This window comes from Crocodylus porosus, unplaced genomic scaffold (assembly GCF_001723895.1).
Source record: "Crocodylus porosus isolate Cpor-Errol unplaced genomic scaffold, CroPor_comp1, whole genome shotgun sequence".
NCBI classification, from domain to species: Eukaryota; Metazoa; Chordata; order Crocodylia; family Crocodylidae; genus Crocodylus; species Crocodylus porosus.
In genome coordinates this window covers 174,541,145-174,562,407 of record NW_017728906.1, presented here as the reverse complement: position 1 = coordinate 174,562,407, position 21,263 = coordinate 174,541,145, and the positions used below count along the sequence as shown (strand labels likewise).

Genomic DNA, 21,263 nt, shown 5'->3' with positions numbered 1-21,263 from the left:
ATTGAGGTCCCTTCCGACCCTAGCATCTATGAATCTATGAATCTTAGTTTGGTTTACAACTCAGTGGTTAGCATTCTCTTGGGAGGTGGAAGATGTGGTTTGCAGCCCCCTCAGGCTGAGGAGAGCCTATAACTCGGGTCCCCATTCTCTGGGCAGGTACTGTAATCAGTAGGCAAGCACAAAATGTGGTCAGTGGCACTATCGCTTGTTCTGGTATATTTGTTTTGAATGAACATAGCTCCAATTCATGTGGGTGAAGCATGTCCCGAGCATTTACCTGTGACCCCTGTGGGGCATGTGCAGGGAATCTAAAATGGCATGGGGCACATGAGGAGTGCCAAGCTGCTTTGCTCTGCCAAGATAGTACTGTGGCTGGACATTCACAGGAGCTGAACTTTCAAGTACTTAAGTTTTCTGGCAAAAGTGTAGGTGTCTACAGACTCAAGTGCTGAAGTATTATGGCAGGGACTTTATGTATCGTTCACTTGGCTTAGGCACCTACATTCTTCTAGATGTACATCAGATGTTTAAGTGCTTTTTTCCCCCTCTTGAATCACCTGGCATTCCTTTTTAAAAATTAACTGTAACTTCACAAGGGAAGATTTATGAAATTGGGAAATGTGGCAGAAAGTTCTCATTGTGGCTCCAGAATTTTTACTGCATATATTTAGTTGATCATCTTTTTTAAATGTATGCACCTCCATGAAAGACTTTGGCACATCTTTGACTGCTAGATACTTCCTGAAATACTTCACACAGCAGAATCTCAGATCATAATAGCTTTTATGATTATTTGATACCGACAAATTAAGGGAACCTTTTGGATGTTGATACTACATGCATAACATAAGTCAAGGTGCAGGAAAACAACACAGGCACTGTTACTGCTGTGATGCGGGGGGGGCGTTATTTGTCTGTCATTGCCTTTTTGCCTGATTTTAATTATTTAAAGTGCACCATGCTCTTCAGAATGTCCTATGCCTTCTGGTATTTTCCACGTTCATAATTCTTTCTACTGAACGCTTTTTTTTAATAATTCAGTGCTCGTAGCTGTTTTCAGATTGCTGCTTATAGATGGACATCTTCACACCCTGCTTCCAATTCTTCTCAACTGTTTAGCAGAGGTTACTGCTGGGGGTCCATTGCTTGTCCTGTGAAATCTTTTGGCAGTACATGTCTGCTACCCCCTGCCAACTAGTCAGCTAAGCATGATGGTGATTTTTGTGCAATTTATCTACTAGATATATTTTTATAAAAAATGCCAGTATTGTAAGCATTGGATAGAAACTGTCCTAAACTTCTAACTTGGAACAATTTTCAGAATCAAGCAAGTTATGCAAAGGTGAAGGGATCTCAATTTCAGTCTTATGAACAACTTAGTTCCATAATACATTTGACTGTTCCGCTCTTATTCCTGTGGTATTATATCTAAACTTCCTTGCTACATTTTGGCTAACGTAGAATTACTTACCATGTGTATTGCCATGTCACGTGACCTTCTACTTCTTCTAAGATCTTACCTAAATTGCATTCTTGGAAACTCTAATCTCTGAAATGTCCTGTGGACAGCAGGAGTCAGATCCTCTGACACAATCTAGGGAGCACATGACACTTGGCACCCTCTTCCATTTTTTTCCATTAAGCTTCATTGTATGCTGAGTTCAGTTACCACGGTGCACTTCCTGCACTTCATTGGTGTTGGCAGTGCGACTGTGGGTGTCCTAGTATATGAATTGTTTGAAATTGTTCTACTGTTTTATAAAGTGCTTTCAGTGGCTTTTGGATGAAAGGCAAAAGCGCTATTGAAAGCATGAGAATTATGTTTAGTTTTTTTAACATCCTTCTTCACTATTGTCATTTTGAAGAGGTTTGGGGCATACTTTGGTCTATTCTGATTCACTGCTATTCATCAAGTATAAAATTTAAACTCCTTTTTGCTTCCTTAATTCTAGATTTTAGTTTGTACCACAGTCCATAGCAAACTGATGTTTACGTAACTCAAATCCCAGTGTAAACTAGTTGTATTTGAGACATGTCTGCTTCATGACTAAATCTTGGTTTACAATTTGAAGAATTCTTAGGTAACTTTATTTTTCTGTTTTAACATAGCTTGTCTTGGGATCTTATCTTCTAGTCCACAGAAATTGCTGTTCATTCTGCAGAAAACATTGATAAATTACCTGATACACTGGCTTACCTTTAAGATGGGTACGGAGAGCTTCTCCTGTGTTTCCTGACTCATGCTTCTTTGGTCTTCCAGGTCAAGAATTATTCTAGGGTGACAAAAGAGACCATACAATTTTAAAGTATATTCAATTTTAGCAAATGTTTGCTGAATTAGAAAACACTTCTTTTCATAAGTGCAGTCTGCATTGCCACATGGCTATAATGCAACCAAGAAATTGAATGAGACTTGTAAACTTGGCTTTTGTTTGTAATTTTAGCTCACTTCAGAATCTAGTATTAGAACACATACCCATTTCACATTCTTATACTCTAGTTTAAAAAATAATGCTAAAGACTTAAATTCTTTTTAAAGCCAATATCTGAACTTATTCGCATATCTGTTTGTACATGGTTGGTGTCAGAGATGTGGCTCTCTATCAGAAATTGGGTTTTTAGTTGATTGTTATCTTTTTAAAAAAAGATTTAAAATAAAAGCTATTTTCCAGTAATTGTCCGGGCCTTCCATCTTGTTACAAGGACTCAGGGGGAAAAAAGGAAGAATCCTGCTGATATTTATGTAAGTCCTAAGGTTTACCTTCTAATCTAGAGAGCTTCCTGTGTTACAGACCAAAGCAAAGGCTGAGGCCAAAGTTTGAAAAAGTAAGTTTGAAAATTGCACCTTGCCTCAGAATCCAGATAGGAAGCAGTGGAAGAAGAGGAAAAGAAAATAATACCATCATTGGTGATTGCTCACCCCCTTCACGCCCTGTCAGAATATTTCTCCTGCTGAAATATAAAACCAGCATTTGGTATTTGACGGGACAGTTTTTACCACCTGGTGCTGCTTCTAACACCCTATAACCAAAGGAAGAATGCTTAAATTAGAAGAAGTCCAGCGGCTGATGTGAGGATGACAGGGTTGCTGCCTTACTTGCCTTTGAGGGTTTTAGATGTGGCCGGTGGAAGGACAGGGTTTCTCCCAATAGACCAGGATGCTGGCGAGGGATGAACAGAGTACAGCAGCCAAATATCCTGGGAATTTGCAGTAAGTTATCATGGGACTGGTGAGGAACTTGGGGGGAAGCCCAAAGAGGGCCTGATGGGCAAAGTAATACTTGAAAGTAGGTAAATGAAAGGAACTGGCTGAATGGCGGAGACTAGTTTCAGAAGGTCGTCGTTGTCGTCTTGTGTCCTGTCCGAGATCGATGATGGGTATTTAGCAGAATTTGCAGATGTGTTAGAATCTGACAGGGCCGTGAGATGAGTGCTTCTGCTATGGCTGCTGTGGCAGTCAGAACTCTTCGAAGGTCTGTTAGTCCTAAAGGTTCAGCGGGGGAAGTATGCACCCATGTTTCTAGGCAGTTGGCTCAAATAGGATTCTGAAAAAAGGGAAGAGTAGTTTTCTGGAAAGCTGACCATCAGAAGAGGTCCCCCTCTCCTCCCCACCCCACTCCCCATATCGTATTTACATTTGGAAATGTCGCTTGCAACAAAATGTGAACCACTTTTCTGTGGGTTGCAAAACATACTCTACAAAGGTGGAAGTTGGATAGCTGGTCCTATGTGAGTAGCCCTGTTGGGGAAAGGGCTTGGTCTCCAGTTCCTGCTGAACCTCTGGGTGGGGCACACACCCCTTTTCATTTTTACCACTTGTTTTTAGTATTTGCATAATAACATTTTTTGTTTTAAGTTTTCCTTTCCTTTTTTTCTTTTTGCTCCTGCTGCTGCCGCTGCCACCACCCCAGTGCAGAGTAACATTAAAGGATATGGCTGCTTGTAACTTGCTTGGGATTAAATGAGTGTGTGCACTCCTTTTTTAAAGGCCTTCTAAAATATCCTCTAATCTCCAAACAGTTGGCAAATCTCTTTCAAGGCTTGGGGCTACTGTCCATGGAGAGGAGTACAATAAGGTACCAGTCGTGACTGGAGCTCTTTTACTACTCTAATGCCAACATTAACATGCCAAATGTGCCTCCAGCTGACTGTAACAACCCCCTAATTTTTAGTGTAAAACAACCAGAAGCAGTCAGGCAAGCATGAAGGACATTGACCCACATGTGCAACAGGAGAGAGCAGAGACTATCCTCAGGCCCATTTGGACAGTGTGGTACATGAATGGTGGGATAAAGCTCTGGGGAAAGCTGTATCTTTCCTCTGTTGTGGCACTGTAGAAGAGAGATGCTGGCAGTAGGGAAGATGGATCTAAAAGGTCAGGAAATAGGACACTTGAACCTTGGGAATGATGGGAAAATTCTGATGGAAGGTAAATGCTGACTGGTAGAGTATGAACTTTTGAAGTACGACAAAAGTAGTTTCCCCAACCACCTTTTGTTAAACTCAGGCAAAGCAGGAAGCAAGTGTGGTTTAGGGAAGCGAGAAGGGTTTTCTCAACAGCTTGGCTCAGTTTGGGATCTCAGCCCACACAACGATGTGGAGGAGGACTTCCCAGAGCAGGGAATGGTAGGGGGACGCTGAATCTCTGCCTGAAGGCTGGATTTGATGACTGCCTCTAACTAACTCCTGGGCAGAGGATTTCCAGGATGGAATAGAGGGAAGTGTGCGTTTGAAGGGAAGGACCAGCTGTGTTGTCTCTTCAGGTGGACAAATTGTTACTATAGAGCCCTAGACATGGTAACCAGCCCACTAGTAGGAAAGCAGCTGCAGGGAGGGGGTGAGAGGCAGCAAAAGGAATCTGGCAAGTCATGTGGAACCAAGGCAGCAGCAGAAGAAAGCATCGGGAGCAGCCAGGCAGCTGCTAAAAAGCAGACGTGAAGCAGAAGGAATCAGCATGTCTACACTGAAGCAACCGGCACGCATCACATCACACTTCAGAGCTGGAAACAAGCCAGTGAGGCACAACTGCTCCCAAGCTTACCAGAGACTGAGGTTTTGAGAACGGTGGCAGAGCAAAGCTCTGGAGTGGCCTCCTCGGCATACTTCCCAAATATGGAAATATCTGAGGGAACAGGGTTGCAGCATACAACTGCCATGGTGTAGATACAGCGGGTACAGTCCATTGAGCTAGCCTTGGCAGAGAGAAGTTGGTTAGGTATTGGGGTTAATGTAAGAGTACAGGCAGCCCCCGCTTAGTGCTCTTAATTGGTTTGAGAAAAACCGAGCGTTAAGCAGAACAGTGTTAAGTGAAACCCATTTTCCCATAGGAATTGATGTAAATAAATAAAATTCATTATCGGGGTGCCTAGAAGCAGCGATATGAGCACCTGGTAGCTCAGAGCCAGCTTGGATGGTGCTGTGCTGTTGCTGCCTGCCCATGCCTGGGCTGCAGAGGCAGTGCTGTTGGTCCCTTCCAGGCCGGGGGGTGGTCATTGCCACAGTCATGGTTCCTCCAGGCTGGCTCCCCCTTCTCCCTGCTGACATAGCCCAGCCTGTCCCCATACAGCCCTGCTGGCCCTGGCCCTGGGGCACCAGCGCAGGCCCTGCACTCATGCCCACTCGCTGCCACTTGCCTCCCTGCTTGCTGCTGCCATTTATTTCCCTGCTTTCCCACCTTCCTGCCTGCCCACTCTGGCACCATGTGCCTAACTGTTGTAATGAAATTTGCTGAGCACTAAGTGGAATCGGGTATGAATGTGAAATGAGTGTTATAGTGAAACAGCATTAAGTGGGGGTTGCCTGTAGTTATGTTTATACTATGCTGGCAATATTTTCCTTGCTTCTAGCTTTTCTGGCTGCCTCACTCCCCTGCCCCCCCCCGCCATGTCAGGGGATTGTTTTTTGCCTTCCTCAGAGTCACTGGGTGTTGGCTGCAGCCAAGACGGGATGTTCACTGGGGTGTGCCAGTGCTCTTGGTGGAGCTAAAACCTGAAGGTTTCTGGTTAGAGCATGAGCAGGCACAATGCAGCCTGCCAGGCATTCTCTCCTGCCTGCGGAGCCCCTAAAAATTTAGAAAATTAATACTGATCTGGCCTGGGCTGCCTGTCATGTGGCCCTCTGGCTTGCCAAAACTCAGTAAGCAGCCCTCTGCCTGAAATTGCCTACCTCTGGGTTAGAGGGTCACCCTCCCTTGTCACTGTATTTGTGGTTAGTAAGGAATTGTGCTGACCCCATCCGTGGTTGGGTTGGTACAGACTGACGGGGTGAGGGGGAAGGTTGTCTTCGGCAGCGGGGCGGTGACTCTCCTTTGGATGGCTCAAGTGTATTTTAACACCCCTTGCAGCAGCACAACACTGGATACTGCCATCTATCCCCCTGCTTTCCGGGTGGCAGGTCTAGTGTGTGTAGCAGAGCTGCTGGTGTGATTGTAGCGATTCCGAGAGCGGCTGTGTAGGGGGCGGTTTGGAGAGGGATGAGCCTGCTTCAAGCAAGGGTTTGGACTCGGTGTCTTCCTGCCCCAGGGACAAGGGGGCTGGACCCCACGATCTCCCGAGACCCCTTCCAGCCCTGGTGTCCATGAAATCTGGGACCTTCTCTCTGATCCGTGCGGGGCAGAGATGTGTTTACGTGTATCCGGTGTTGCTAGGGCCTTTGCTTGTTGACTACAGCCCAGGCGGGGGCTTGGGCGCGGTGTCGAAGCTCCTGGCTCGGGGGTGTTGCCTCTGTTCAGTGTCAGCCTTGATGCTCACTGTATTTGGGGTGAGGCTCTCGACCCCGTGGTCGGCTGGCCTGGAGCGATGGGGTGACGGTGGCCTCTTCCTGGGCTCCCCGCAGCACGCGTCGGCCACGTGGTTCAGAGGCAGGACGCGGGCTGCCAGCGCCGAGACCAGGGCTGTGCGGGGTGTTGGGACCGGGCGCACCCTGCTTGCCCCGGGGTCGCCGGCAGCCCGACCTCGCTGCGGAGAAGTGACCCGGCGGCAATACCGCGGCGGGGGCGGTGCCTGCTTTGCCTGTGGCCGCCTCACCTCGGCCCGTCCTTGCCGCCCGCGCCAATGGGAGCGGGCGGCGATGGCCCGCCCTTCCCCGCCACCAGCCAATCTGGGCCCGGAGCCTGGCGGCGCGGCGGAGTCCATTGGCCGAGGAGGGGGCGGAGGTGTCTGTGCTGGCGGTGACTGCACTCGGTGGCGGCGGCGGCGCGGGCCGGGATGGCGGCGGCGATGAGGCGCGGCGGCGGCGGGCTCCCGAGGCTGCTGCGGGTGAGGCGGAGGCGGAGGCGGGAGCGGCGGGGCTCCGCCTGGCCCCGGTGCCGCAGGGCAGGAGGCGGTGGAGAAACTGGAAAGCAGTCGACCGGCGGGCGGAGGTTCAGGCTCCCTCTGGGTTCAGTCTGAGCCCCGCGGCCGCCGAGGTCCCTGAGGAGATGATCCGTGTCCAGGCCCCTTCTCGAAGCTGGTTAAGCTGTCACGGCCGCGGGCCCGGCCGTGAGGGCACCTGCTCCCGGGCTGTCGAAATAAAATCGCCAAGGGAGGCCCCCCACTGGCGTGAAGTTTGTTTGGTTTTTTGTTTGCTTTGCTCTGCTTTGTTTTGTTTAATATTTTTGCACTTCAAGTTAACAAAGCGCCCATGGCTGAACCATTAGAGGATGAGTCTCTTTTTCATATCCTTCAGGGTTGAATATCTGGCCCATGCCACGTTTTTGAGTAAGTTGCGATCAGCTCAAAAGAAGCAAATTGGAAAAGTGGAAAAACAACATAGGAGTGAGAGTGGGTAGAGTATCTGAAAGTGTTTTTTTAACTATATTTGCACTTGATGTTCTTCATCGAGCGCATGATGTCCTTGGAATGACCATTCGTTTAAAGTCAATGGACTATATTGCCTTTCACTACATGAAGTGCTGTGGCCTGTAATCTTTCCATGTACATTGTCTAGTACAGTAGTTGAATGATTTCTAAACTACTAATTTAAAGTTTTATAATCCAAAGAGATTTTTAAGTGCTTTCTTAAAAACCCTGGGCCATGATCTTCCTGGTGTTATTACGCCTGGTAATAAGATGAAGTTAGCTGTCCACAAATTGGTCTGGTGTTACAGATTGCCTAGTTTATTCTGTGATGCTGGGATCCTTTACTTACCACCCTCTTTCCAATCACAAACGTAGTGAAACTGAACCTTAGAAATGAATTGCCTCTGATGCAAAGGAGTGCTGAATAAATTTGCTGATAACACTGAATGGAGCAAAGTCCCAAGAAGCAAGGGAGGTGAATAATTAAACCTAATAATCTAGCCACACTTATCTCCTATTCATTGGGGTGCCCATAGCAGACTGTCAGCTGTTCTGCTTGTCCATACAAGTAGCAGAAGTTTTCAATCCATACTTCACACAAATCATCTTATATTATTTCACTTGCCAGAAAAGTATTATCATAGGGTCTAAAGTATGGCCATGTCCATATGAGTGCGGACATGTGGTATGTAGTGCCACAGACCCTGCACTGCTACCTTGCAGTAAGGGTTTTTGTTGACCCCAGGAGAATTAAAACACACACTACAAAAAAGCAGGGCAGTGTGCATGGTGGCAGTGTGCAGCTTACGTCGTCATGTCAGGGCGCACCGCCCAAAACTGGAGCCTAGCTAGTCAGAACTGTACTCCAGCTGCTGGCCAGGCTCCCACTGCAGAAGCGCCATGGCTGTAACTCCCTGGGGCTGCTGGGGGGAGTTGCTGGCCCCAGCCTCCCCCCCCCCCCCCCCCAGAGTAACCTGCTGCGCACCAGGGTGCATGTGTCACGGATGCTTCTTGGGGACAAGTAGCAGCAGCACAAGGTTCTGCTACTGCTTGTCCCTGGGGAAACAAACATCCGTACTCATTGGGATGTGGCTTATTTGTCTAACTATAATGAAAACAACCATTTTATGATGTACTTGTTTTTTAAATATTTTTCATATTTTTTAACTTGACAAATACGGGTAATTATCAGTGTTTCCCACTTATTGAAAACCTCCTCAGTCTTCACAGATATGAGCTGAAACATTAAGATGTGAAAATTTACAATTTTGGAAATGTTTTTCTTTCCAGGCTTTGAAGTATGCAAAGCGGAGTTATGCATCCCAGCGAACTTTAAATGTAAGTAGTGTACTCCATTTTTGCGTACTGGATAAGTGTATAACTTGCTTTACTGCATTGTTCAAAGCCAGTCCTAGCCTGTTGCTTGTGTAACAAGTATCAGCTCTCTACATGTTGCTAAGAGCATAAACTCATCATTGCAGTGGTTCTCAACCTTTTTAGTCTCAAGGTGTGAAGAAATCTCCCTCTGTCTATCCCTGGATTGGGACATTTTGTGTTGGGGGAGAATGTAACACCCACACACACTGTGGTCAAGTGTTCCTGGATTTATTTTGCTGTCTGTCTTGTTTGTGCTGTATAGCTTGCTTCCTCTGGAACTGGAGAGGACCCCTTCCTTTCCCCCCCCTTATTGTGTCCAGACCCTTTGTCTTAAGTTTCCTTCCAAGAAACCTGTGGAACCGGTTCAGGGACTTTGGTCACTTCACCAGGGATTGCTGACCACCCTTGAAATGATTCAGTAGCGAAACGTAGGGAGTACGTGGGGGTGCACATGCACCCCCTGAGAGCGCTGGTGCATCCCCTGTCAGCCAGCGTTCCCGGGCAAGGGGGCAGGTGAGAGGTGCTGGTGGTCCCCCTGAGAGTGCCAGGGGAAGCGGTCCCCCCACGGCCAATCCTGCTGACTTCGAAGAGCCAGCAATGTGCCACTGCCAGCTGCAAGACGGCAGGATCGGCTGCGGGGGGACCCCCTCCCCCCTCGGTCTGTGGGATCAGTCATGGGGGGATTGGTTGCAGAGGGATGCCCCCCCCCAACTCTCTGACTATCCAGCTGAGGTGGGGGGGCACCAGTTGCCCATGAAATAATTGGTCTGCATCAGCAGGGTTCAAATAATGCCTGGGGTTTTTGCCCACCTAACAGTGCACGGGACCCCCATGGTACCCTTGAAAGGATCTCAAGGAGCCCCAATATGCCATGGTACCCTGGTTGAGAATCACTGATTTAGCACTTAGCATTTTCCATCTCTGTTGTCTGTTTAGCAGCTCCCTTTAGCTGCACGCTAATGGTAAATTCTGACTTTGTAACTAATTTTACAACTTTCAGCTGTGCCAGAAACAGCGAAGGGGAAGCAGATATCAAAGTGCTGTTCTTCATTTGAAAATTATTGTATCTAGTCAGTTTCAGGACTGCTAACTCATGGTTCAGTAAATGCTATAAAATGGCTTACAACTAAAACTAAGCGTAGGTAATATATATCAGTAGACATGCAAAAACAGTCCGTTGCAACCAGGTTCTGGTCAAAACATTTCAACATTCTTAATATTTTGTTACTTCAGAGTTCAGCAGATAGTGGAAAACAAGATAACAATTATTTGCGTAAACATTTCATGTTGCACTAGTGCAGAAAGGTTATTACTGCTTTGTGGTTCACTGTATTGCAGATTTTCACAAACATGAACAGCAGGTATTGCTCCAAAGACCCTTCAGTTTAAAAGACAAGATATAATCTTGGAGAAATGACAGTGACTTTTACATTTTATTCCTTTCCATTAGGAAGTGGTGATAGCAAGTGCTGTAAGGACACCTATTGGATCTTTCCAGGGATCTCTGTCATCAGTGCCAGCCACTAAACTTGGTTCTGTTGCAATCAAAGGAGCAATTGAAAGAGCAGGTATGTGCAAATATTTGTTCACAGGAGCTACACATGACCAGATGAACAGTATTAGTTTGTGTCTTGTTTTGTAAAACATGTTTCTTAAAAACGGGGAGCATTGCTTTTCTTTTTGCATAGATTTTACTTCTAGCTAAGCATGTGAAAAGTAGGTAAAGCCTGATAAGTTAGTGTCTGTCTTTTTTTTTTTCAGTGTTGTTTTTAAAAATGGAATGCTAGTTGGTGGCTTATGTGAAATAAGTTGTTATTCCAGTTCCTACAGGATGGATGTCCACACCACAAAATTTGATAGTCTGTGTGGCAGTTATAGATTGACCAGCCATGAAAACTGAATCAACCTACTGGACTGAGGATTCAGTGACTGGCAGGTCACTGAAACCAGCCCAGATCTTGCCTTTGCTATTCTTGTTCTCTGAGCGAGGTCATTCTGGGAGAGCACTTTGCAAAGAGCCATCATTAGAGCATATTTCAGGTACAAAATGGTGTGGAAACCCATCTTGATATGGTTCTTTCCACTCTTGTTTAGCCTTGCTATGATGGATATCATGCATTTTATTTATATTTTTGGACTGTAAACCTAGAGTGTTTCTCCTGTCCCTTACAAAATTCATGATGGGTTTATTTTATAGGCATCCCTTTAGAAGAAGTGAAAGAAGTGTACATGGGTAATGTCCTGCAGGCTGGACAGGGGCAAGCTCCAGCAAGGCAAGCTGTATTGGGTGCAGGTATTAATTCTCTCCTTTGTTTCTGGACTTGCTGCATAAAAATAATGAAAATGTAAGAAGCTAGTTGCATTTAAGTACAGATTGTAACAGACTTTGTTTTTCTTTAGTTTATTAAAATTCCATGAAAACTGTTGCTAATAGTGACAAACAACCACTTATGGTTGTTAATATGTAATGGCTCCTAAGGGCTACAAAGAAATGTAAGCTACAGAGAAATATTAAAATAATATACATGTTTATCTTGTGTAATTATATACTTACTTGCTTTAGGTTTAGCAATCTCAACTCCTACTACAACTATCAATAAAGTTTGTGCTTCAGGAATGAAATCAATCATGATGGCAGCACAGAGCCTAATGTGTGGGAATCAGGTATGTGACTTTTTTAGAGCTGTTTAATTAGAAATATGATTTTTTTTCCAGTTGTGGAGATGTTGAAATCATGACTTCTGAGAGATCAAACTAATGTTATAATATTGCCCTGGTAATTATACTCCAGTATGGGTTTGTGCTAATACCACTTGGCAAGTTTTTATCAGACTATACAACCTAAATTTGTAAATATATAAATATGGCTTTGTCTAGGTACCCCCACATTTATAAATTGTATATTTACAACTTGTCTTGCATATATCTTTAGAGCTGAGCACAAAATTTTCTGGGAGTTTTGAAAACTAAAGGCAATGTTTTATTTTGGGTTGAACCAAAATATACTTTTCTAAAAACATCAGTTACAGCCATTTGGCTTGCTAACACTGCTTAGCTGTTTTCAGTTAATGTCTTCATTTCTGTTCCATAAAAATATAAGTAATTGGTTTGTTTTTGCAGGGGCGGGGAGGGGTGGTCATTAGAAATATGTTTGTCTTCAATGAGCTTTTTGTTGACAACTTGTGTGGTACAATTTGCTATAAAATATTAACTTATTGTGCAATTTTTGTTTGTTTGAGCAGGACGTAATGGTGGCTGGTGGCATGGAGAGCATGTCTAATGTTCCCTATGCAATGATCAGAGGAGCTACACCTTATGGAGGAGTAAAGTTGGAAGACTTGATTGTGAAAGATGGGCTGACTGATGTTTACAACAGCATCCACATGGTAAGTTCTGTTATTCAAGACCTGAAAACTTTTTATTTAATTGAGTATTAACCCTGAGCCCACCATGCAGCTAAAGAGTTTATCTGCAATGGTTTAATTGTTAGAGCTGGCATACCTGGGAATGAAAGACAGAACAGGTTCCGGGGAGAAGAGTTCTTCTCTTTACAGAATCCTTATTGTGACTGATGTGCAGAAATTTGGTAGAGCATCTGGATGCAGATCAAGTGTCAGATGTTTGTCTAACTGTTTCAAGTTTTTTTTTCTTGCGAATCCAGCACATGGGTAGAAAGGAACTGAAGCTCTAGACTTACTCCACAGAATGCAGAATCATTCAGTTGTTCCAGAGTGACCGGTAAAGTAGCTCAACTTCTCTGAGGTTGTTGTGGTCCACCCATTTCTCTTCTTTAGTATGTATGTGAGGTTCCAAGATGATTGGACTGAGATTTGAGAAAATTGGCATGCTTATCTGACCTTCACAAAAGCTCGTAGCTTTATGATGAATTCAGAAAAGACTAAAATGTGGCAGATGTGTACGTAGCAAAGCATCAACTGTTCTTCTCATTGCAGCAGTATTTTCAGTCTTTTGACTTAATTCTTCACAATCTTGGGAGTGTAATTGGATCACTTTGCTTCGCTTTGTAAACAGCAGCAATTGTCCAAAGAATATTTTATCATTGTCTACTAGCCTGAGTATTGACGTTTTTACTCTTTGATATTCTTTTCCACAACTTCCTGGCTGGTGTAGCAGTATATGTTGCTTTAGCTTGTACTTAAAACTACCCAGATTTTTCAGCAAATGCAAATCCTGGTTGTCAACATCTGATTTGGGGCATGCAGAGAACAACACACAGTTGTACTCTCTGTTGGCTTCTAATCTGCTTCTGGGATCTTGATTATGACATGCAAAGTCTTGAAGCTTTAGGGATTTCCTGTGCTCCATTGTGGCAGCTGTAGTCTGCTGGAAGTCATGTTTGGTGGCTCTGGAGGCGTGGTAGGGAGCACACATGCTGCAGTTTAGGAATTTATTCGTACTTATGTTCTGTCAGAGTGCAGTGACCTAGATGCTATGAAGCTTTTGAATGTCCTGGGTAGATAGAGGAAGATAAAAATTAACTTGTTTGTACCAATCCTCTATTTCATCAAACAGACTGATCTCCACACAGCGTTTGTATTTATTTAACTTGCTTTCAAAGCAGCACAAATGTAACCCTAATGTTCATGGAGGCTCTAGCAAGGTTAATTTAGTGACCAGCGAGAAGAGGGGTCTAGCTCTGTGACCCTCAGAATACAGGTGGTCCTTGGCCTTATGACACAATTAGATCCTGAAAACCGTGTCTGAAGTCGAACTGTTGTAACTCAGAACCAATTTTCCCATAGGGAACAATGTTATAAATGGGGGATTGGTTCCTGAACCAAAGCCCCATACCCTATTTTCACCAAAAATAACCCAGAATTTTATACTGAATCAATTATAGATGATAAATATAGCTACATTAATGTATTTATATTGTAAATAGCAATCATATTGATTTGGAAGGACTTCTTTGAGGTGATTTTGCTGGACTTTTTGAAGGGTTCTTGGCTGGAGTTTTCTCAGGAGTCTTGGCTGCAGGTTTTTCTGGAGTCATCTTCTTTCTTAAAGAAAGGGGCCAAGGAAGTTTGGACAGATGTTCTCCAGGGAGATGGGCGACACAGCGAACTTGTTCGCTGGTGTGGCGTCGCGCAGGATCAAGTGTTGTAAAGTTGAAACTGATATCAGAAAGTTGAAACTGGGTGTCAATTTATAAATGTTGTAAGTGCGAAACATTGTAATTCAACGTTGTAAGCCAAGGACTGCCTGTAGTGATGTGAACTGCTTGGATCAGGTGATTGGTACTGGGGATGTATTACCCTTCAATTCTGTCATCAGTTCCCTAGCCCTGTTTGTAGTGTTTGACATTTGTAACCATCTGCTGTAACACCTTTTGCTGTTCAGTAACTTACAAGAAATGACACTAATTGTTTCAGTCAAGTGTACACAGTTGTCAGACTGCTGAGAATCAAGAGCTGACAGACTTGGGATTGAGCTATCCTTTTGGTCCAAGAAGTAGTCCCACCAGAATAGGAAGGATACACATTCATGAGACAGTACAGAGGTACCATTCTGTATCTAAATGGAGGGATTAGACTTCCAAAGTGTCAGTCAAAGCCCTTTCATTAACATTAAATTCAGAGATTTTTAACTTTGAAAGGCCTCCTCAAGAACATTGCTCTATGGCTTTAACTATGTAAGTCCAGAGAATAGTCCACCAAATTCTACTGGTGAAGTGACCGTACCAGCAGCAATTGTCATAATAAAACCAGTAACTGTCAGAAACTGATATCAGTGTTGTAGGTGTCAGGAGATGGGCATGGGGTAGTTAGCTTTAAGAAGGGGTGCATCTAGAAGTTTGAAAAGGTATTGAGGTGTATTATCACATATAAAGCAACACACATTTTTATCCAGTTAAAAAATAAACTAGATGCTTTACTAATGTGCCAGGGGCATAGGGTTGTATCATTCAGTTTAAGATAGAAGCAAAAACAAATAGAACTTCATTGGAATGAGATTAAAAACAGTCTGCTGGGCTGTGAAATAGGAGTTCCATGACCAGGAGCAGCTAACAAACAACAGAATTGCAGAACAAAGGATAGCTTGACCGGTAGAACATCAAGACTATTGAAAAGGAGATAGGGTTGTTAACACTTATGGAATGAAGTTTAGAAGATCAAGTAGATCAAGTAGATTTCAATGAGCCATGAAGTCAAATGACTCCCTCAGTACTGCCTGACTAGAAATGCCACTGCCACTGCCAGGCAGTTGGTTATAAACTGTGGGTGGACTGGGAATCAAGTGCACCAGTGCACACCCCCTGAATCCACCCCTGGCTTTAAGCTATGTTTGTGAATGTGACTCTCAAAATGATAAACTGAACACAAATGGTTTTCCCCAAGGGTAACTGTGCCGAGAATACCGCCAAGAAGCTTACCATTTCACGTGAGGAGCAAGACACATATGCCATTAGCTCTTACACAAGGAGCAAAACAGCTTGGGAATCAGGACTACTGGCAAAGGAAATTGTTCCTGTCTCTGTTTCACAAAAAGGTATCAGTGATTTGTTTTCTTAAAGGATGCTTGTTTTTCCAGTGGTGGATACAAACATTGCAGCACAAATCTGCTAATTTCAGGAATGGCTTTTCCCCCCATTAAATCTGCATAGGAACTTTCTGGGAAACTGTGTTATTTTATAGGATTATAGGAAAGTATATCTGGAAGGGGCCTCATGAAGTCATCCAGTCCAGTCCCCTGCATAAGGCAGGATCATCCCTGACCTAAACCAACCTAGCCAAATATCTATCCAACCTGGTCTTGAAGATTTCTGAGGAGGGGGTTTCTACCACTTTTCCACTTAGCCTGTTCCAGTGCCTGACCACTCTTATAGTCAGAACTTCCTCCTAATCTCCAACCTAAATTTCCCCTGTTGCAGCTTGAGGCCATTGCTTTAGTTGTTTCCTATGGTCATTTTTTTTTCATTTTCTGCTTTTACTGTGGCACGGGAGTTGTCCGTCCTTGTTCTGTCAGGTATATGAGTGGTTTATAGGGTGCATGTACTAACTGATGTGGCATGGTGTTTGTTACTGGACTTTAATATTAGACCTTAGGTCTTAGCACTGAAGTGATCAAAAACACTTAGACAAGAATAATCCATTCTCTCACGAGAGTGTTTATTGAGCACAGCAATTTACAATTTCAAGCATATGACAAAGAAACAACAGAAAACTTCACCTAAAGTCTAAGCTAAGATGCAACCAAATAAGACCCAGCAACAACACACACGCTTAACCTAAATCAAGATGTGACAGAAATTTTGCATAAGTCTTATGTAGTCCTGAGGACAGAGGATTTCTGCAGCCAGGCATTCAGAAGTTCTAGGGGAGTTCGCTGGTCATCTTAGCTGGTGAGAGCAGTCCCACAGATTTAATCTTGGCCAGGGCTTTTATGGGTGATTTGCATCCTCCTCTCCCCCTTGGATGGTATGTCTTTCATGTATTCTGTGACTCTCACACTTTCAGCATCCAAAATTTCTGTTTCTTGCCTCTTGCAGGTTTTACTTTGAAATGTAAATGTAGCTTCCTGCTGTCCACTTTGAAATATAGCCCCCTGAAGGGCCCACAGTTGTTATGACTGTGCCAGGTCTTTGCCAACAGTATTGCATCATGTCCATTTTATTTTTAATTATTTTTATAGCCAGAAAAGATCTGTGCTCTCCTCTCTGCACCCTGCTGGGAGGATTAATTGATAAAGGTCTCTTACTAGTCCTCTTGCAAAGAAATGAGAATGCTAGTATAAACTTGTTAGTTTTCATGCATCTCTTGATAAAATGCAACTATTTTTTACTCTAAAGAGAGACATGTCTTAAATCATAGTAACATTTAATTTAAATAATCTGTTTAGGATGCCTAGAATGACTCTGGCATAGAATAGGCATTATAGAACTTGCCATTTAGTAGATTTTTTTGATGAATCCAAGACAAGAACAGTTTTGCCCTGTGTATGCATCTTTCTATGCCAAAAACTGACTGAGCTGGTTTGCTCTTGAAATTGGTTTACTAAATGAAGTCTCAATTTCAGGGAAGCCAGATATAGAAATGAAAGAAGATGAAGAGTACAGGCGTGTTGATTTCAGTAAAGTTCCAAAACTGAAGACTGTTTTTCAAAAAGAAAATGGTAAGTACAATATAGCAAATACCAACTTTTCCTTCTAGAGAGAAAACCGTGATATTCTCTGCATGTGGGCAATCAGTGAACAATGCAGTCTGCATCTGAAAGTACAAGAAGAATTTAAGCAGACTATGACTTCTGAACTTGCATGTTGGCTAGGGTATTGGGACTAAAACATGCACAATAACTTTTCATTAAACTTGGGCTTTTTGGTGATTACCAAGTAATATGCTAAAGGAGAGGACAAGATGCATCATTTTTAATCAAAAGATTTCCATTGGTTCTCATAACTCTACTTGCAGTAGAAGGTGACCTGCTTTCCTGGAAACAGGAATTCTTGTTATTGCTGTCTTTTGATTGAGTTCTTCTAAAATATCCCAGTAGGAGGATCTTGCTTTTTTCTGCTGGTCACAGTAGGGTTCAGATGTTCAGAAGAATGTCTAAACTGTCAAGATCAAGTTATATTACTTAATAACACTGTTTCAAGTTTGGAACCACTTTGGTTGATAGGTGAAAGGCACATTATTTTTCTCCATGGCACTGTAAAGGTGAAGATAACATAAAGGCAAGTGTCTGAATTTGTTAAGCATCATTTATACTTGGCAGCATCCTCCATGGCATGGAGAATTGGCCAGTGGCCAGCAGTGGAGAAATGCAGTTTTTTGCACACTTAGTTTTGTTGGTTTTTGTTAGCTGCGATATCCTGAATGGCTCCTGCTTATTAGGGCTGTGCAAAGCTTTGGATCATGATTTGGATTCAGAGATGATTCAGATGATTCGAAGGCCAAATCCATGAATCTGAATCAAATCGCTGGAAGCTTTAGGCTTTCCAAATCCATTCGGAGCTTCTGAATTGATTCAGAAAAGATTCAGAGATTCGGCTATAGGGTATAATGGGGAATCAATGAAATAACTATAACTTTGTTGTCTTTTGGCTGATTAAGATGGAACTTGCAGGGATGGTAGCCCCTGCAGAGACCACAAAGCCTGCCAAGTTTCACAGAGATAGGTGCAGGGGTTTGGGGGAAACTGCACCTCAGGCTGCTGACAAGCAAAATTCGTGACATGGGTGACACTGTGTGTGTTAAGGTGCAGGAGGGTGACAGCTGCAGGCCTGCTGGCCCCTGCTGAGGCCACGAAGCCTGCCAGGTGTTAAGGAGATAGGTACAAGGGCTTCTGGGTTCTGGAGCCCTGCACCTCTAGCTGCTGACAGGGAAAACTCGTGACATGGGTGCTTGTGCAACTGTGTCTGTCTTGGAGCACATGGTGTGTGGGGAACACTGTAGGCCTGGCTGCTAGGCAGCTGTGTTACCAATCAGTCATGATTCACTCAGGGACCAGCTCAATACACAGTAGCTAGTTAATGAGTTAATGAGCAAGGATTAACACCTGCAAAACCATAAACTAAGGAGAGGAAAGAATCCATAGAGCCAGGAACTGCTTCTGCTCCAAGACAGAGACAGTTGCACAAGCACCCATGTCATGAGTTTTGCCTGTCAGCAGCTAGGGGTGCAGGGCTCCAGAACCCACCTGCACTGATCTCCTTGACAGCTGGTAGACTTTGTGGCTTCAGCAGGGGCTAGAAGGCCTGCAACTTCAACTCTGCTACTCCTTAACACACATGGTGTCACCCATGTTGTGAGTGTTGCTTGTCCACAGCTTGAGGTGCAGTTTCCCCCAAACCCTTGTACCTATCTCCTTGAAACTTGGCAGGCTTTGTGGCCTCAGCAAGAGCTACTATCCCTGCAGTTTTCACCCCACTGTGGCTTAACACGCACGTGACATGAGTTTTGCCTTCAGGGCTTTGAGGTGCAGGTTCCCAGAAACCCCTGCACCTATCTCCTTGAAACATGGCAGGTTTTGTGGTCTCAGTAGAGGCTACCATCCGTGAAAGTTGCATCCAAATCAGTCAAAACACAGCAAAGTTATAGCTATTTCATTGATTCCCCATTATACTTTATGGCTGAATCTCTGAATCGGCTCCAATTCTTCCGAAGCGATTCAGCCGAATCGAACCAGAAAAATGATTTGGGTCTCCGAATCAAATTTCTGGCATCCGAATCGGCCGAATCTGAATCCAAATCAAATAGTTCCCTATTTGCACAGGCTTACTGCTTATGGGTCTGGGATGGGCTGTCATTTTTTTTCTCCTTGATGCTGCTGTTAGTTTGGGTGATTTTGAACTGCAGGGATGACCTAGAATTGGACATGGAGTTTCCTTATTCATGAAAGGCTAACCTTAGAGGAAAAACGATGAGGTTCCTGTAGCGAGGGACCCATATCAGGGGATGTGACTAGTAGTAGCTGATTCTCTTTTTGCCTCTCAAAAATGTTGTTGCACATTAAGGAATACCACTGCTTTTAGCAGTGATCCTTCTGTTCATGATCTTTCACTGTACAGCAAGGTGTATCAGTTTAACTAAAAGGGTGCTTCCAAATCTATTTGAAACTAATGCAAGAAGACCTCTGCAGACAATTGCATTGGCAAAAGATAGCTGAGCTGTTGTACTTTTCCTCATTTGCCTGCTGTTCTTGGTGCAATTCTTTGTTTACAGGGACGGTCACAGCTGCCAATGCCAGCACGTTGAATGATGGAGCAGCTGCTTTGGTTGTGATGACTACAGATGCAGCCAGGAGACTTAATGTCACACCGCTGGCACGAATAGTGGGTAGGGATTTTTCTGAATTACACTTCTCAAGTGCAGTACTGAAAAATACCCCTCTAATTTTGCCATGAGACTACAAATCTTGTTTTAGTTGGCGGGGCTGGGGGGGTCATGAAGGTAGTTCATTGGATGGGATGGTGCAGCTACTGTAGAGTCCAAGTTATATTTTTGAATTCAAGGAGACTAACACACTTGTAGGAAGGTCTGGTTATGATCAGGAATTCAAGTTTGGAACCAAGTTTGGTGTTTTTGAAGTAAAATCTGAAAAATTTCACCCTGTTTGTGCAAGGCTATGAACTGTAGACTTACAAGAGTCATTGTAAGAGTCAAAATTTCTCTTTTCTTTAGTAAGTTAAAGTGTACTGGGAATGTGAACTTTGCCATGACCATTGCTTTTGGGAAGAACAGTAGCAGTTTTCAGTAGTGTTTATGATCTTACAGCTTTTGCAGATGCTGCTGTGGCTCCGATTGACTTCCCAATTGCACCTGCATATGCTGTTCCTAAGGTAGGAACCAAATTGATCCTGGCTGAACAGGAAACTGCAAGCTTGTCTAACTATGGGATGTGCCAGTGACCCACCAGGGATTTTCCTAGTACAGCTAATGCTTTTCTCATATGTATGCTTATTGTAGATATCTGGTGTGGATGGTACTGCAAAAGTGGAAAAGATTGTTTATATTGTGATTGCTGTAACCAGGAATTATTCCCATGCAAAATGCACATTCAGCTTTCTGGGTTTGTTCCTCAGGGAACACAGGCACCTTTGAAATCTGCTCACTTTTAAAGACAGTAAAAGTACTTCTGAGTACTGTACTTTCCCCTCCTATGCAGTGGAGACCCTGAAGTTACATACCCCAAATAAATTGGAAAAATGTAGAAAAAATGTCTGTTACACCATACAAGGCATGTTTATATTCAGCACTGAAGAAATCTGAGGTAAAATCTCAGTTGGTTCATAATTATTCTAAGTCTGTCAAACAAGAACTTGTTTAATAAACTGAGGTCTTAACTATACAGGAAAGTCTAGGGCATGTATGTATGTATATAAAAAAAGTGTTCTCCCAGGTGGACACTTGTATTCTAATAGGAGTGCTTTTTCAGGTTAGATTTTGCTTGGGGAGGGGCTTGGCTAAATCGGAATGAAAATTCTCACCCATATCACTGATAGCTAAAACTTTCTGGTGTAGGCAAGGCCTTAATTCCTTTTAGGGAAATGCATAGTTGGCGTGCATCCATAGATGCTTCTCGAGCAAATCCTGGGACGTCATTCTCCCCTTGTACTCGGCCTTGGTGAGGCCGCAGCTGGAGTACTGC

At 43.8% G+C, this 21,263-nt stretch overlaps 1 protein-coding gene across 2 annotated transcripts in view; it reads left to right on the top strand.

Moving 5' to 3' along the window:
* The first annotated feature begins 7,190 nt into the window (after positions 1–7,190).
* The window catches only part of ACAT1 (acetyl-CoA acetyltransferase 1), a 27,928-nt gene continuing 13,855 nt past the window's right edge, over positions 7,191–21,263 (top strand). For both annotated transcript variants that reach the window (XM_019530239.1, XM_019530238.1), the window contains exons 1-10: positions 7,191–7,256; positions 9,069–9,116; positions 10,606–10,723; positions 11,353–11,448; positions 11,719–11,819; positions 12,398–12,541; positions 15,515–15,665; positions 17,193–17,288; positions 19,838–19,951; positions 20,390–20,454. In XM_019530239.1, coding sequence (XP_019385784.1) covers positions 7,206–7,256; positions 9,069–9,116; positions 10,606–10,723; positions 11,353–11,448; positions 11,719–11,819; positions 12,398–12,541; positions 15,515–15,665; positions 17,193–17,288; positions 19,838–19,951; positions 20,390–20,454 — 984 coding nt within the window. In that variant the 5' untranslated portion in view covers positions 7,191–7,205. The remainder of the gene's footprint in view (positions 7,257–9,068; positions 9,117–10,605; positions 10,724–11,352; positions 11,449–11,718; positions 11,820–12,397; positions 12,542–15,514; positions 15,666–17,192; positions 17,289–19,837; positions 19,952–20,389; positions 20,455–21,263) is intronic.